The sequence below is a fragment of the Lissotriton vulgaris genome, chromosome 2_1, assembly GCF_964263255.1.
Source record: "Lissotriton vulgaris chromosome 2_1, aLisVul1.2, whole genome shotgun sequence".
NCBI lineage: Eukaryota > Metazoa > Chordata > Amphibia > Caudata > Salamandridae > Lissotriton > Lissotriton vulgaris.
The window spans coordinates 842,759,935-842,773,204 of record NC_141687.1 but is presented as its reverse complement, the minus strand read 5'-3'; the positions used below and the strand labels follow the sequence as shown (position 1 = coordinate 842,773,204).

Genomic DNA, 13,270 nt, shown 5'->3' with positions numbered 1-13,270 from the left:
CCAATCTATATCACCAACTAAGTACACGCCCACCCCTATGTGAGGCAAGGATCAGAGTATTTGCGTACGGCCAGAAGACACCCATCCCACTCATGGGATGCTTCAAGACTGAACTACAAGACCAAGATCTTAAGATCCCCACTACAGTGTACGTGACAAAGGAAGGCAGCGGGATGCTAATAAGTGGACAATCAGCTGAAGGGCGATAGCTAATATCCTTCGCCAGGGCGGTACAGGAAGAAGAGCTAGAGACCATTATGGAGGAGTTCGAAGACGTCTTCAAAGGTATTGGATGCCTGAAAGGGAAGGAAGTCTCCCTTCATATCGACCCATCAGTCCATCCGGTGGCGCTGAGGCACAGGCGCATTGCATTCCACCTGCGGAAGAAGGTTGAGGAAGAATTAGAGGCACTGGAGAAGCAAGGTATCATTGAAAAGGTCAGCGGACACACCCCGTGGGTGTCCCCGATCGTAGTGGCACGGAAACCGAAACAGTCCGCATCTGTGTGAACATGCGCCTCCCAAACGCCGCGGTGAAGAGAGAACGTCACCTGACCCCGACCATCGACGACATACTGGGAGAACTGAACGGCCCGAGGTGGTTCTCGAAGATGGACCTCCGGTCCGGTTATCACCAACTACCACTACACCCGGACTCCCGATACATCACCACTTTCTCTTCACACGTCGGTCTCAGGAGATACGACGCCTCAATTTCGGAATCTCAAGTGCAGCAGAGGTGTTTCAAAACACTATCCGTGAAGTCCTGAGCGGACTCCCAAGGGTTCTGAATGTAAGTGATGATCTACTCATCTACGTGTCATCAATGGAAGACCACCATAAGAGACTGTGGGGAGTCCTCCAAAGGATCAAAGAATCCAGACTGACCCTACACAGAGAGAAGTGCCAATTCTTGAAGAACAAGATCAGCTTCTTTGGCTACACCTTCTCGGACCAAGGAGTGGCCCTAGATCCAGACAAAGTGCGAGATGTACAAGAGGCCCCTGCACCATCTAATATCTCTGAAATAAGGAGTTTCCTGGGAATGGTGAACTTTTGCGGATGTTTCGTACCCGACCTATCTAACCTCACAAAACCCCTCAGGGAGCAGACGAAATCCTCCACCACTTGGCAGTGGGGCCCGGAACAGGAATAGGCCTACAAGTCTACCAAATCAGCCCTATCAGCCCACACAACACTGTCATACTTCAACCCGACCAGATGCACCAACGTCACAGTGGACGCCAGCCCGTATGGGCTCGGAGCTATGCTCACACAATTGCAAGGAAATGGTGAATGGGCCCCGATAGCGTATGCAAGCCGTTCACTGACGGACACGGAACAGAGGTACTCGCAAATAGAGCGAGAAGCGATCGCCATCCACTGGGCCTGTCGGCACTTCCACGTCTATGTATACGGCCATCCATTCACGGTATCCACAGACCACAAACCCCTCATTCCCCTGTTTCAAGGGTCAGCGTCCAAGCCTTCACCGAGGATTGAAAAATGGATCCTTCAACTGCAGGGATATGACTATCGGGTTGAGTACAAACCAGGCTCATCCAATCCAGCGGACTACCTCTCAAGGCATCCCCGAGCGGCCACCAAAGCAGAAGAAGAAGATGCAGAAGACACTGAGGAGTATGTCAGGCTTGTGTTGGAAAGATCCTGACCTCTGCCTATCAGCCTTGAGGCTATAGTCGAAGCCACCCAGAATGATGAATGCCTACAACTGACCATCAACACGGTCCAAACGAATGACTGGCGCCCCGTCCAGTCCACCATGGTCAGACGGACGCCGCAAGCAAAGACCGTGTTGGAATCAATGGTGCGGGTCAAAGAGGAACTTTCCGTCGACAGCTCGGGCTGTCTGCTCCGAGGGCCACGACTGTTGATGCCATTGAGCCTGACTCAGCAAGCAGTAGATCTCGCACACTGGGGACATCAAAGCATGGTAAAGACCAAGAGCCGGCTGAGAGCTAAGGTGTGGTTCCCAGAAATGGACACGCTGGTGGAACAGACCGTCAGAACATGCACATGGTGCCAAGCGGCGGGACAACCAGATCGCCCTCATCCCGTCATCACAGAAGACAACCCCCAATGGCCATGGGAGTGCGTGAGCGTGGATTTTGGACACCTCCCAGATGGACGCTATGCACTGGTAATCATCGCCGATTTCACAAAGAACCCAGAGGTTGAAATTGTGGGGAGTCAGACAGCCACGGAAGTTATCACCAAGTTCGAGAAGACTATTGCTACCCACGGAATATTCGAAGTGGTGAAGACAGATAACGGTCCACCCTTCCATGGACAAAAATTCGCAGACTACCTAAAGACCTGGGGAATTAAGCACCGGAAGGTGACCACGCGCTGGCCTCAAGCTAATGGGGAGGTAGAGAGGTTCATGCGTAATCTCACTAAAACAATACGCATAGCGCATGCCGACGGGTCCCCACTGGAGAGGGCCATATACAGTTTCCTGCGGGAATACCGTCTGATGCCCCATCTCACAACCGAGGCAGCCCCGGGACCGGCGACCATGGGACGTGCAGTGGTAGACACCATCCAGCTTCACCCAAGCTGGACCCCGTCTCCGATCAATACTGGAAAGACTCTAGCCAATTGGACCAACTCCAATAACCAGGCCAGCGCCCGGCGACGGGTCCGGCAGTCTGTCATCAAGGAGAGATACCCTATGAGCAAATTCCGGCTTGCATTTGAACATAAACCTTGGACAGTCATCCGCGGAACGGGCACCATGGTAACAGCAATAAGAGGAACAGAAGTAGTCACTCGCAACATCTCTTTCTTCAAGAAGGTGCATGCCGGAACTCCAGAACTGCCGGCACCAGACTACCGGGAGACCAGGCCAGGTCAGCCGGTGGCAGAAGAGGGCCCAGAAGGACAAAGAATGCCTCCCACTGAGAATGAGAACATGCTAGACCAAGACACTCTGCCACTACTGGCAATGCCAGCAGGGAGTCTGCCGAGCTCTCCGGCGAGATCCCTGGAGAATGAAGTCTCTCAAGGAATGACCCCATCACTGCCATCTTCGCGGGGAGAACACTCCAGGTATGGACTGAGAGGAACCCGGCTCCATCCTCCCGGCTAGCTGACTTCATGGTGTGATGATACGGGGACTGGAATTATAGTGACTGGTAACAGATCCAAATGATCATTTTTGTTTTGTAATGTTTGTGTGTTTAATAAAGGTTAGAAGGAATGTAATGTTCTCCGGCGCGAGGTAGCGGTGCAGTCTACCCGCGCCGGAGAGGTCACGTTAGCGCTGGCACGTGTCGTCACGTGCCAGCTAGATAAATAAAGGGGGCGTGGCCGGCAAGTTAGTCGGAGCTACGCAGAAAGCAGAGAAAGGTGTCCTGCATGTTTATTAACACCGCAGCGCTACTACCACATGTGCGAGCGACCCCCACCACAAGCCCAGCCCTTATTTGGCCCAAATGTGTGTTCAGAGTGCCCTAGAGGAGGAGCTTTCATCATGCAGAATGGTCACAAAACACATGGGGTACTAAGAAGGTAGCTCGCCACTCGAGTGCTTGTGTATTAAAGATCACAGTGTAGGCCATAATCAGGAGGCCACCTTCATTATCGGGGCTCCCTATCATGAGAACAGTTGAGTGGTTCATGTGGTGTGGAGGAGGGACTAACGTTAATACGACATATCTCCAGTGTCTATGTGTGGGGTAGACATCTACCTATTCAGGGTATGCCATGGGATATCATCGTTGAGACCCACCAGGTGACCTTTCAAATGATATACCCACTTCTGCTCTCTCAGGAGGAGTGCTCTTGTTCTCACTCCTGCCGCTGGGTTCAAACTGAGTTTCTCAGGTCAAATCGTCGATGGTGTGTTGTTTCTCTAAGTATTGGGCTGTGAGCTTTGTGTTGGATTTTAAACACCTTTTTGTGGTGCAGTGCTCCATAATATGTGCCTTTACCTTCCTACTGGTCATGCCCACGCATTGTTTGTGACAGGGACATGTAATCAGGTAGATCATGAAATTGGAGTTGCAGTTAGTCTGTGACCTCTGTTCCCAAGGATAGGTAAGGCCCACATCTATTGTCTTTGAGTTGTTTGTGAGGTGACATACACTGCATGACACACATCGCGAGTGCCCTGGAAGAGGAGGAAGTCCCCACTGTGTTCCCATCCTCCTTTGTTGAGGTATAGCTGGTCTGGTGTGCACAAAGATGTCTTTTAGATTTGCGCTCATCTTAAAGGAGAATAGAGGCTTTTCCACGTTCATACCATTGAAATTAAGTATGCGCCAGTGTTTCAGTACTGCTTGCATGATTTGATGAGAGACCTTATTGAAAGTAGTGACACACACTGGTTTTCCTGTTGGTGCTCTTCTGGTCTTTTACAAAAGGTTCTCCCTATTAGCGTTTATAGCTCTTTTCTGAGCTCTAGCAATCGTGTGCTCAGGATAGCCCCTTTGGCTTCCCCGTGAGGAGTGCGGCCTCTCCCTTGAAAGTGGTTAACTCAGTACAGTTCCACCTTATTCTAAAGAATTGTCCCATAGGTAGGTTGTCCCTTAGAGATTTAGGGTGGAAAGTTGAGTTCTTATCAGTCGGTTTGTGGTAGACCTTGGTGTAAAGTTTACCTCCCTTGGGTTAAATCACTAGATCCAAAAAAGGTAACCCAGTCTCAGTTAGTGTGGATGTGAAATGGAGCAGGGGGTTCCTGTTGTTGAGCCAGTCAAGGAACTGGGTGACCTATTCTGCATCTCCCTTCCAGATCACCAGGACATCGTCTATATACCGACGCCACAGTCTAATGTTGTCCGACCATGGGCATTGAGGGTGGTAGATCACAGTTCTCTCACATGTACCCACATACATGCCAGCCAGGCTCGGGGCAAAAGTACTGCCATCAAGGTCCCGTGGGTCTGCAGGTAGAGGGTGCCCTCAAACTCAAAAAAGTTTTTTGTCAGGCTATTTCCGCCCACCCAGATAGGCTTTTGAGCCACACACAGCACTGAGTCGGCACTACTGATGGTCACCGAGGAGCTAAAGTCGATACTCGATGAGGGTGGGTCAGCAACCATCCTCCTGCTGGACCTCAGAGTCGCCTTTGACACCGTCAATCATACCATCCTAAAATGGAGATTAGGGGAAGTTGGCATTCAGGGTAAATCTTTGGATTGGCTTGCCTCTTTCCTGGAGAACAGAACTCCAAGTGATGGTAGGAGACTGTGTCTCAGAACACCTCCCTATTACTTGTGGTGTCCCGCAGGTATCGTCCCTTAGCCCAACCTTATTTAATATCTATGTTTGACAGTTGGCCGAGGTGGTGCAGGAATTTGGAATATCAGTGGAGTCTTATCTTGATGACACCCAGCTAGTTGTGTTTTTCACCAATGGCTCCGACCCTAGCAATTATCAGCTGCTTGCTTGTCTGGAGAAAGTGGTCACCTCGATGTCTAACAGCTGTCTGATGCTGAATGGTGGGAAAACAGAGCTCATGCTGCTGCGAAACCTGGACATCCACTCACCCCTGACACACTGGCCCAACTGTATGGGAAATCCACCTATGCCCATACCAGCCATAAAAAAACTTAGAATCTGGCTGGAGGATACCCTCTCCCTGGATTGCCAATGCACAAAGCTTTCAGGGGCATGTTTCACCCTTCTTAAAATGCTAAGGAAAATCATTGCTGTGGATCCTGAGCACCTGAAGAAAACAGTGATTCAGTACCTCCTTATCTCACGACTGGACTATGGCAACACACTGTATCTGGGCTCACCAAAGTATGTTATGAAGAGACTCCAAGTGGTACAGAACGCGGCAGCTAGACTCCTGTTAAACAAAACAACGTATCTCTGCAAAGAAACCACTTAAACAGCTGCACTAGTTGCATATCGGAGCCAGAGTCAAGTTTAAAACCCTCTTCATAGGTCGCAGAGCCATTAATAACACTGGGTCTGAAAAGCTGAGGTATCTGATATCTAGGTTCACCCCAACTAGACACCTCTGATCCTCCCAACAACAGCTCCTTAAGACAACCAGAATTAAAAGGGCTAGATGGGGTCCAGATCTTTCGTCCATCTGGTACCCAAGTTGTGGAATGCCCTCCCACTTGAAATCCGAGCTGCATCCAACAAAACCTCTATCAGAAAATATCTGAAAACCTGAATATTTCCCCTGCGGTGGCTCAGCTCTTCACTGCAATAATTCTCCTTAGAGCCAGCAAGCCCTCGGGCAGCCATGTACTCTACAAATCCCTTTAATAAATGAATACATAAATAAATTAACCTCTTTAAATTCTGACATATAAAGGGATGTATAACTGCTTGCTTCCTTCCCGAGAGGAGGGATTTTATGTAGCTCCAAACGGTGCCTGCTATGCCAGGTTCTTAAAGTCACTGCAAAAACTGTATCTAAAGCGGCCGATAAGTCCAGCATAACTAATATCGTTTTTTTCCAAGATCATGCCGGGTTTTAATGAAGTCTGCCACTTCTAGGAGAGCTGATTCAATTCTGAAAGCGGCATGGAAACTGGACTGAGAGGGGTGCAAACATTTATTCTCCACTATGAATTTTGTAATTTGGCAATTAACCAAAGATTCTATCATCTTCCCAAAATTCGGAATAAGGGTGTCTATAGTTGCTTGGATTTAATTAATTCAAATTAGCTTTTTTTCAACACAGGAAGCACCAATATTTTTTTCCCAATTTGTGAGTACAGATCCAGTTAAAACAAAGAGATTGAATATAGAATCAATCTTTAGTTTGAGAGAGTTCATTGCCCGTTTGATTATGTGAGGAGGACAGACATCTATGGGGAGCTAGATCTGTTTTTAAAATAATTATTTCAGAATCTTTAAGAGTGATCTTGTCAAAAGAGATTAACTGTGACTAGGTACCCTGAGGTTTTGGTGATGACCTGGGGAAAACAGTATTCTGACTGTCTCTAAACATCAAACACTGAGATGAAGGAGCATGCACACCTCACATAATGACAAATACAGAAACAAAGGGCAATGATCTACAAATGATACTGAGAAAGAAGGCAGAACAGGATGCAGCAAATACTTTCTGCCTTTGCAAAATCTAATCCCCACAACACAGCCGCAGCTTAAGAAGAACATACGTATGTATTATCATTGACATAACTAGGTTTAACAACATGCCTCACCAGACTGTTCTGTCTGTCTCCCATCCCCACCATCAGCTCTGTCAATTTCTGCAAGTTTTTAATTTCTAACAATAAGTTTAATAGTTAGAGTTTAACATAACACAGACATATTTTTTTATCAAAGCACTGATAAGGCTGTTGTGATTCTTGAAAGCTGATGTCTTGATTTTGTTGTGATTGTTGCTCCTGCAAGAGACTTGATTCATGGAAAGGTTTAAAAACATGAGATCCTGACTGAGGATAACTAATGCCTTGTGAGTGGCTGATTTCAGTCACATGGTATTTGACTTCCCTGCATGGATAGGCTGCTCTGATGATGGAAGCTTTTTCCCCACAGGTTGGTGAATGGTGAAGATGACGGAAAGAGGTTGAGGAATAGAAGAGGCATCAGTGGCCAGGGGCAACCACCAAGGCATTACTCCAGTATCCCTCCCACAACAGAACTTTCAATGAGCAATGAAGTATGTAACAATTATTAACAACTTCAAAATGAAACCTATTTCTTTTTTGTATTTCCCAGTTACTTTGGACTACCTTCTAGTCAAGCTACCCTGGCTCTAATAAATTAAATATTTGGACTCCAGAATGTTGAATCCAAAAACCTCAACTAAGGGAACACTTTTTGATGGAGCCTCCTAACAGGAAAGGGAACATTATATACACTTAAATGTATCGACTGAGAATTTTTTTTAACTTTTATACACAGAACAGCAGCATACCTAGTGGTTCAATTCAGTAACTTCAAGAAATTATAATAGGAAGCTATGAAAAGCCAACTGCTCCTAGCCTGTGATTTCAAGAGATCTAAAGGATTAAAAAGTTAAAGAAATGGGTGTCTCCCTTTGAGGGATTTTCAAAGATATTGTTAAAAAAAGATTGATAAATTGGAAGAACTTGTCAGATGAAATTTCTTTTACCTTATGCATATTTAAATACAGTTGCTCAGTAATGGACTGAAAATGGAACACCCAGGATATGGATTCTTACGAAATCAAGATGATGTAGTTAGCAATACCACATAAGGCACACTGCAGTTCAAACCCCCCATTCATTCATTTGTAGCCAGACACAATCTGCCATTAACATTGAGAGTAAGTAAGATTGACCTATCACTCCACAATCCATAGAAAAATACAGAAGCAAATACATTGCAAATGCACTTCAGTATCATTGTATCTCATGACGGCTGTATATGGGTGGACTCCTTTACTTAACTGTAATCTCTTATTTTCCTCTTTGACCATTTTTCTCTTTTCTGACCTTGTCCCTGCTTTCTGAGGGTAGTCATTGAACCTTCATTGTCATTTTAACTGTTATGATATACACATCATTGCACAATAGGTGGTTTCAAGTGTTATGGGAGACCAGAATACTTCTTCTGGCTGTTCATGATCTTTCCAGTACAGGTTGAAACCCTGTGATTAGATTATGCCTATTCCGTTGTGGATTGAGAAAGCTCTCCAGCATCATGCAAACCGCTCTCTATTGTACACAAAGTTTGCAAGGTAAAAGTCGCAAGACTAGTGGCAGCTCCTCCGCCAAGGCGGATGAGCATTGCCCCACTGCTTTTAAGCAGTTTAACAAAGGAAAAATATAATGATACTAACTGAACGTTATTATCATTTTCTTTGTTCCTGTGGCTGGGGGTGGGGCTGTTCCGATGAATGAGCAGGGCAGAGGAGTGTTTTGCCCACTCCTAAGTGCACATGAATGTTTGGCCAGTCCTTATGGGCTGGCCAAACAGTCATGCACACTTTCCCTGTTCGCCACACAGGCTGCATTGCAGCCTGTGTGGAGAACATGCCCAGGCTGCTTGTTCCTGGCTGAGCATTGAACCGTAATGCTGAGACCAATCACAACACTGAATTGCAGCATTGTGATTGGTCATGGGAGCCTGTGTGCTTCCTGGTACCCAAGTCCTAACGGAGGAGAGACACGGCAGAGATAAGGTAAGGTTTTTTCCTCTTATTTTTATTCCACCCTCCCCCCGCCTCACCACCCTCGATCTGTGCCAGCTGCCACTGCACACGACACCATGACTTCCCAATTTCGCAGAGCCCTAACAATATGTTGCGTTTGTGTTTTTTTATTTTTGAGTAATGTGTCCTTGTCTAAGCAGTTGCAGTGTGCCATGGTCACTGAGAGGCGTTGACTTGTCAAGTTGTGTGCAATGTGAGTTATGGTCCCAATGTAGGGGGATGAAGGACAGGCTTGGAGTCAGTCTAAGGGAAAACCTCAGACTTTGCCCAGTTGATGTGCAGCCCAGAGTGGCCCCCGAAGCGTACCGCCTCATGCACAATGAGAGAAAAGATCTTCTCCTGGCACTGGATATAAAGAATCACGTCAGCAGCATGCAGCAAGATCACTAGGGGGCTATTCCCGAGCAAAAGCGCACAATGTGAATGCAGGTCTCAAATAAAGTATGATAGTAGTTCAATGGCAAGTGCAAAGTTTAATGGAGCTAGAGGACAGCCTTGACTGGTGCCCCTACTGATGGCAATGGTGTCTAAGTACGTTCTATGTATGCTAAGTCTGGCTGTAGGTAGGGTATATAGCAAATCAATGAGCTTCTGAAAATACCTGCCAATGCCCAGTCGCCAAAGGGCTTCCCCCATAAACGGCCACTGCAGTGCACCAAACGCTTTTTCATCATCCAGGAGGACCACCGCCAATGGTAGGTATGGGTCCACCCTATGGATGAGTGTCATCAACGTTCTTAGATTAAAAGCTGTAGATCTTTGAGGTTTAAACCCTGCCTGTTCCGGTAGGACCAAAGATTGCATAAGGGGTTGGAGGCGCTGTACCAGTAATTTTGCAATGACTTGTATTTGTGTCAGTAGTTAACTGGGACAGTGGCCTATAAGATGTGCATTATGTGGGATCCTTGTTCGGTTTCAATAACACTGTGATAACAGCGTCCCTTGTAGTGGGGTATGTTACCTGTAGCTATGGCTGCATTCTGCATCTCCAATAATTGGGAATCTAGCAAGTCTCTGTATTCTTCATAAAACTCTGCTGGCAGCCCATCGATGTCCATAAGCTTACCACTGTTTAGGGTCATTATTGCCTTTTAAAACACTTCTACCATCAGTGGGGAGTTGAGAATCTCCTTAACCCCACCCTCGAGTCAAGATAATAACACTTGGTATAAATATCGAGCTAGAGTGGCTACATCCACCTATACCTCGGAGGGTGCCGCGATGGTCTCATCCCCTTCCCTGAACCGTCTAGCTCTGGCTGCCCTGCCAAGATAAAGGATCTCCCTTTCTGCCGCTTCATGGAATTTGGCCACAGACAATTGAATCTTGGCCAGTGCAATCCACAAGAATCCAACATCTGAACAACAAATTAGCAACACCTGGGAGGTACTGTCATAGGTACTGTCATAGTGACAATTACAAAGGCAATGGGATGAAATATTCCAAATCTACCCAAACATGTAATTGTTGAAATGTGAGGTGCAAGCAATTTTACGCCCCCTCTACTTTGGAGAAAATACAATTCTCACCTGGAACTTCTGGCAGTAGACTTCCTAATTTTTTTCCACCCTCACTTCTGAACTCTCTATCCACATTCAACCTGCAGCCATAGCCATCCTCTTCCCACAATCAGTTGAATTTTCCCTCATTTCTTACTTGACTTGCTGCTGTGTCATCACGTTAATCGGTCTTACTCAAATATTTGGCAAATCTGTTCATATGCCAAACTCTTCTACCACTGAACTTGGCAGAATTAGTAAAAACTTACATCACCTCAAGTGGCTCATATTCACACTCTCCCCTTTTAGTTTCTTCACGGTTTTTTATTCATGCATAATTCCTCCTTTCCAGGTTCCCTACTTTCACAAAATGTTTCTCATTGCTAACCTAGAACACACCTTGGGCTCGCCTGATATTGTTTTTCACAACTTCAGGCAAACTCTCCACCTGCCCAGCTTCTGATATTCAACTCAGTTTGTTTTTAGTGAAGGGAACTCTCCCTCGCATGATGGAACAATGTCTGTTACCCATGAAATTGGAAATAATATAAAATGTTCCATTATAGCTCATTGTGCATTTCCCTGTAACCACGTGTTTGCAGAGGACTTTCTGTTCTCTGGCAACCCCCTTACCGCATACTCTCTCACTGACCTAAACCCTCCCTTTCTTTAATTGCATCAACAATTTTTGAATCATCCCTCAATCAAACCACACCATAATCTACCCAACAATCCGTGGATACTTTTTCCACAGGTAGACAAAGCCTACTTAAACAGTCTGTTAATCTATTCTAGACTTCTGGAACGCACTTGATCGTATAAATGCAACCAGCCAGACTCCTAGAGAACCATGCAAGTCTTGGGGTGTCTGACAACAACCAGTCTATGGTCAAGAGTTTGATCAGAGGTTTATGAACGAGTCTGATCAGCACTACTGATTTCCATATGAATTGTCTAAAATATTTGCGACCACATCAGGGTCTCCTTTTCCAAAATGGAGCAATGCTCCTCGGTTGGGGTCAAGACACCTGATGCAAAAGCTACTGCGTCCTATTTTGAGTTGCACACCTTCTGTGTCAACACTGCCCCAATTCCTCTGAAACTTATATGTCACAATGCTTTTAGATGTCCGATCTAATTCTTGCAAGGAGTTCACTTTACTGTGCGTTCTGACCACCCAAACTATGTTCTGTCTTTTAGTAGTTGTCTCAGAGAATATGCATTGTATGAGAAATTACTAACACACTTTGTGTATAATTCAAGTAGCCTCATAAGGATTTCAAGTCATCCTTATCAGTTGAAGTAGGTACTTCCTTTATAGCTTTCAGTAACTCTTCCTTTCTTTTAATCCCCTCTTTACTGACTTTGTGCCTCAGATAGTTTAAACCACTAATCTACTCTTCACAAACTCAGCGAGCAATCACTGCTCTTTCAAAACATTTGCAGCCTTCCTCAACTGCACATCATATTTCTTTTGTTTCCCGATCACCAAAATGTAATCTTGGAAAAATGAACCTTTGACATCTTTAAATAATTTGTACTAGAGTGGTTGGAAAACCATCACCACTGATGCAAGTCCGAAGTGCATTCAGGCACATTGGAACTAATCTACGGGTTTGAAAAAGGAAGTTCACTTATTATCATCTGGAAGGATATTTGTCCAGTGTGAGGTTCCGTGACAATTGTAAGTGATGTTTTTGACTCGCACGAATATGGTCGAGTCTGGTATCTATGAACCGCAAATGACGAGTTTAGTGGGTGTATGCAGTTTCGCTGTGCTGACCTAAACCGTTCGTCTGTTACGTGGGTTATTCTATCTGTACCCACGGGTTCCATCTTAGATATGGCATCCATTTTGTCTCTTGCCCTCAAGTAGCCAGCGAACGGACGTTGTCCGCTTCGCGACCCTGGTATTTCCAAGATATGTATGGAAGACACATGTCCTTTGAAAATGTCTTTACGACGAGGGGGATGATACTGTAAGGCAAATGGCCCCGCACGAGGCTCATCTTACCGTGCTGGTTTATTGTCTCAGCCGTACATCTCATTAGGCACGTCCCTTTGATGCCAGGAGCTCGTGTTTCCCGATACCTCCCCTTTTACATCCTTTCCAATCTCCCCACTGTTTCCATCTTCCCCTGCACCTGTCCTTGTTCCTTCTTCGATCTGTTTTATTGCTGAATGGAATGTACTAATGGTGGGAAGATGGGTTTATACAGTTGGGAACCGCCAAATGTTTCCGCACTTATGTTCCGGACCTTGAATGTATCAAAGAGACCAAAAGCGACCCCTCTGGGGGATAATCATGGGAACCGAGCCATAAACCTTTGTGTACCATGTAAACCTATGGGTGAATTATGTATAAAAGGAGCGATCCACAGAACCAATTTGAAGCAGTCTCCACAAGTAGCACGCGTTGTACTTGCCGTGACTTCTGTGTTCCCTGCAGTAAATAAAGCTCGAATCTTTGACGCCGAAGGAAGTGTCCCGTGTTTCTGTCATTTGTACGCCGGAGCAGGTTACCCACGAAGGTTTCAGGTGTTGTCCCCTGGCACCGCTGGGTCTTAAATAACCCAGTCCTTCAGTTGGCGCCCAACGTGGGGCTGCATCAGTGGTACCGGTCCAAGCCCGACGAT

At 46.1% G+C, this 13,270-nt stretch overlaps 1 protein-coding gene across 1 annotated transcript in view; it reads left to right on the top strand.

Moving 5' to 3' along the window:
* Positions 1–13,270, top strand: part of LOC147731271 (transient receptor potential cation channel subfamily M member 8-like) — a 416,422-nt gene that overhangs the window by 119,165 nt on the left and 283,987 nt on the right. The window contains exon 3 of the mRNA XM_086954174.1: positions 7,494–7,617. Coding sequence (XP_086810300.1) covers positions 7,494–7,617 — 124 coding nt within the window. The remainder of the gene's footprint in view (positions 1–7,493; positions 7,618–13,270) is intronic.